General features: G+C 38.6%; 1 protein-coding gene across 1 annotated transcript in view; it reads right to left on the reverse strand.

Moving 5' to 3' along the window:
• Nucleotides 1-3,075, reverse strand: part of LOC107568706 (myotrophin-like) — a gene marked incomplete at its 5' end in the record, with an annotated part of 14,583 nt that overhangs the window by 11,115 nt on the left and 393 nt on the right. The window contains one exon of the mRNA XM_016254683.1: nucleotides 167-250. Coding sequence (XP_016110169.1) covers nucleotides 167-250 — 84 coding nt within the window. The remainder of the gene's footprint in view (nucleotides 1-166; nucleotides 251-3,075) is intronic.

The raw sequence follows: 3,075 nt of genomic DNA on the forward strand, positions 1-3,075 counted from the left end.
CACAGACACAGGCACAGACACACTCACAGACAGAGAGACACACTCACAGACACATACACACTCACAGACAGACACACTCACAGACAGACAGACACTCACAGACACAGACACTCACAGACACAGACACACCCACAGACAGAGAGAGGATGTGCGAATGCATCAGTACCTTTTCTAGAAGAATCTTCACGCAGCTCACGTGACCCTCGTAAGTGGCAGACAGCAGCGGGGTGATGCCGTGTTTATCTGGAGCCTGTCGAGAAAAAACACAGCAAAATTCACACATGCTGCGAGCGGAGAGGAACATACAAACCCTTGAGCACATGAGTGTAATTATGAACCGCTGCTTTAAAACATTGATTTTGGATCTTGTGAATCCATTAGAATCGTTAGAAGACAGAATCACGATTCATATATGAACAGATTGTTACGTGCACCTCTAGTTTTCTCTTCCTCTTCTCTAAAGCAGCGCAGCATGGCCCCGCCCCCTTTGCTGCCTTTTCCCGAGGGCGGGGTTTATCTGTAAATAAGTAACTCGTTGTAGTCCCTACCAGCCGTTTTTGTAGGCATTAACCTGCCAGAATTTTAAAAGACGATATCTCCGTTTGCATTGAACTTTCAGCTTCGTAACTTTGCAGATATTGTTTATGTTCAAACAGCAACATTACACACTAACTAACGTTAAAAAAGTGAAACCTTTAATATTGAGGAACAAACTTGATGTGTTTATATTTTAAATTACATTATACTCCCAAACAAGTAAAATATAATTAAATATTTTGATATGATTATTATTTAATACACATTTAATATAATTTTAATAAACAGAAAAATATAAATTAATAAAAATATAATTTATTATAATCCTATAATATTAAAATATAATATTACATTATTTTAATAATTATAATTTAGCTGTTTTTTGTTTTGCCTTAACATATTTCATAATATGAAGATATTTTTGCAGCATTTTATTTCACTATATTATTAAAAATATTGATATTTAACCTATAAACCATTTATCTAAAAAAAAAAAAATACAAATTAAGTTACTAAAACTTTAACTAAAATTAAATGAATATGGAAAGTATGAAAAAACTAACAAAAGTGTCTCAATGATACACAATGGTTGTGATTAATAAATTGTAATTCCATATTACATCATTTTATTTAATAATAATTTAGGAGTCTTTTGCTTTGAGCTCACATATTTGTATGCAGTATTTAATCTTACTGAATTATTCCAAAACAGGCACAAATAGATTGATATTTAATCTATAAACCATTTATAGACCCTTTGAAAAATAACAAAAAATGCTAAAAATTACATGTTATTAATATGTGATAACGCGGTGCACCTGGTCAGAAAGTTTGGGGTCATATTTGTGAGCCTAGAGCACAAAAGCAGTGTTGAGTCGCTGGGGGATATTTGTAGCAATAGCCAACAATACATTGTATGGGTCACAATTATACATTTCTCTTTTATGCCAAAAATCATTAGGATATTAAGTAAAGATCATGTTCCTTGAAGATATTTTGTAAATGTCCTACCGTAAATATATCCAAACTTAATTTTTGATTAGTAATATGCATTGCTAAGAGCTTCATTTGGACAACTTTAAAGATGATTTTCTCAATATTTAGATTTTTTTGCACCCTCAGATTCCAGATTTTCAAATAGTTGTATCTCAGCCAAATATTGTCCTATCCTAACAAACCATACATCAATGGAAATCATATTCATTCAGCTTTCAGATGATGCATACATCTCAATTTCGAAAAATTGACCCTTATGACTGGTTTTGTGGTCCAAGGTTACAAATGTTTTTTTAAGTTTTTGAAAAAAGTTTTTGTTCTATTCGCCAAGGCTGCATTCATTTGATCCAAAAATACTGTAAAAACAGTAATATTGTGAAATATTATTACCATTTAAAATAGCTGTTTTCTGCTTTAATTTTGCAGAAGTGGACATGCTGATAAAAGGCGAGCGTGAATCAGAGGCTGGCGGTTTGATGCTATCAGGTTTTCACGAGTAATGACTGCCTCTGTGACTCCACATGTTAAACATTTACATACAGTCTGGAGTCGATAGTCATCTAAACGCACGCACGCACACACTCTCACACACGCACGCACGCACTCACACACACACACACACACGCCTGCAGATCAAACACAAGCTCTGTGACATTACACTGAAGAGCAGATTGTCAACCAAGCTCCCTCACAGCACCACACCTGACAGAAGCAGTAAAGAACACTCACACTCTCTCTCTCACACTCTTACAAACACAAACTCGCTCACTCACTCTCACACACACACACACACACGCACACACACACACACACACACACACTCACTCACTCACTAACACGCTCTCACAAACACACTCACACGCTCTCACAAACACAAACACACTCACACGCTCTCACACACACACACACACACACACGCTCTCACTCTCACAAACACACGCTCTCACACACACGCTCTCACTCTCTCTCACAAACGCACACTCACACTCTCTCACAAACGCACTCACACTCTCTTACAAACACACCCACACACACACACACGCTCTCACACACACACACGCTCTCACTCTCTCTCACAAACGCACACTCACACTCTCTCACAAACGCACTCACACTCTCTTACAAACACACCCACACACACACACACGCTCTCACACACACACACGCTCTCACTCTCTCTCACAAACGCACACTCACACTCTCTCACAAACGCACTCACACTCTCTTACAAACACACCCACACACACACACACGCTCTCACACACACACACGCTCTCACTCTCTCTCACACACACACACACACACACACACACTCTCTCTCACACACACACACACACACACACGCTCTCACACACACGCTCTCACTCTCTCTCACAAACGCACACTCACACTCTCTCACAAACGCACTCACACTCTCTTACAAACACACCCACACACACACACACGCTCTCACACACACACACGCTCTCACTCTCTCTCACACACACACACACACACACACACACTCTCTCACACACACACACACACTCACTCTCACACACA

The sequence above is a fragment of the Sinocyclocheilus grahami genome, unplaced genomic scaffold (assembly GCF_001515645.1).
Source record: "Sinocyclocheilus grahami isolate Dianchi unplaced genomic scaffold, SAMN03320097.WGS_v1.1 scaffold1275.1, whole genome shotgun sequence".
In the NCBI taxonomy this organism is placed as follows: domain Eukaryota; kingdom Metazoa; phylum Chordata; class Actinopteri; order Cypriniformes; family Cyprinidae; genus Sinocyclocheilus; species Sinocyclocheilus grahami.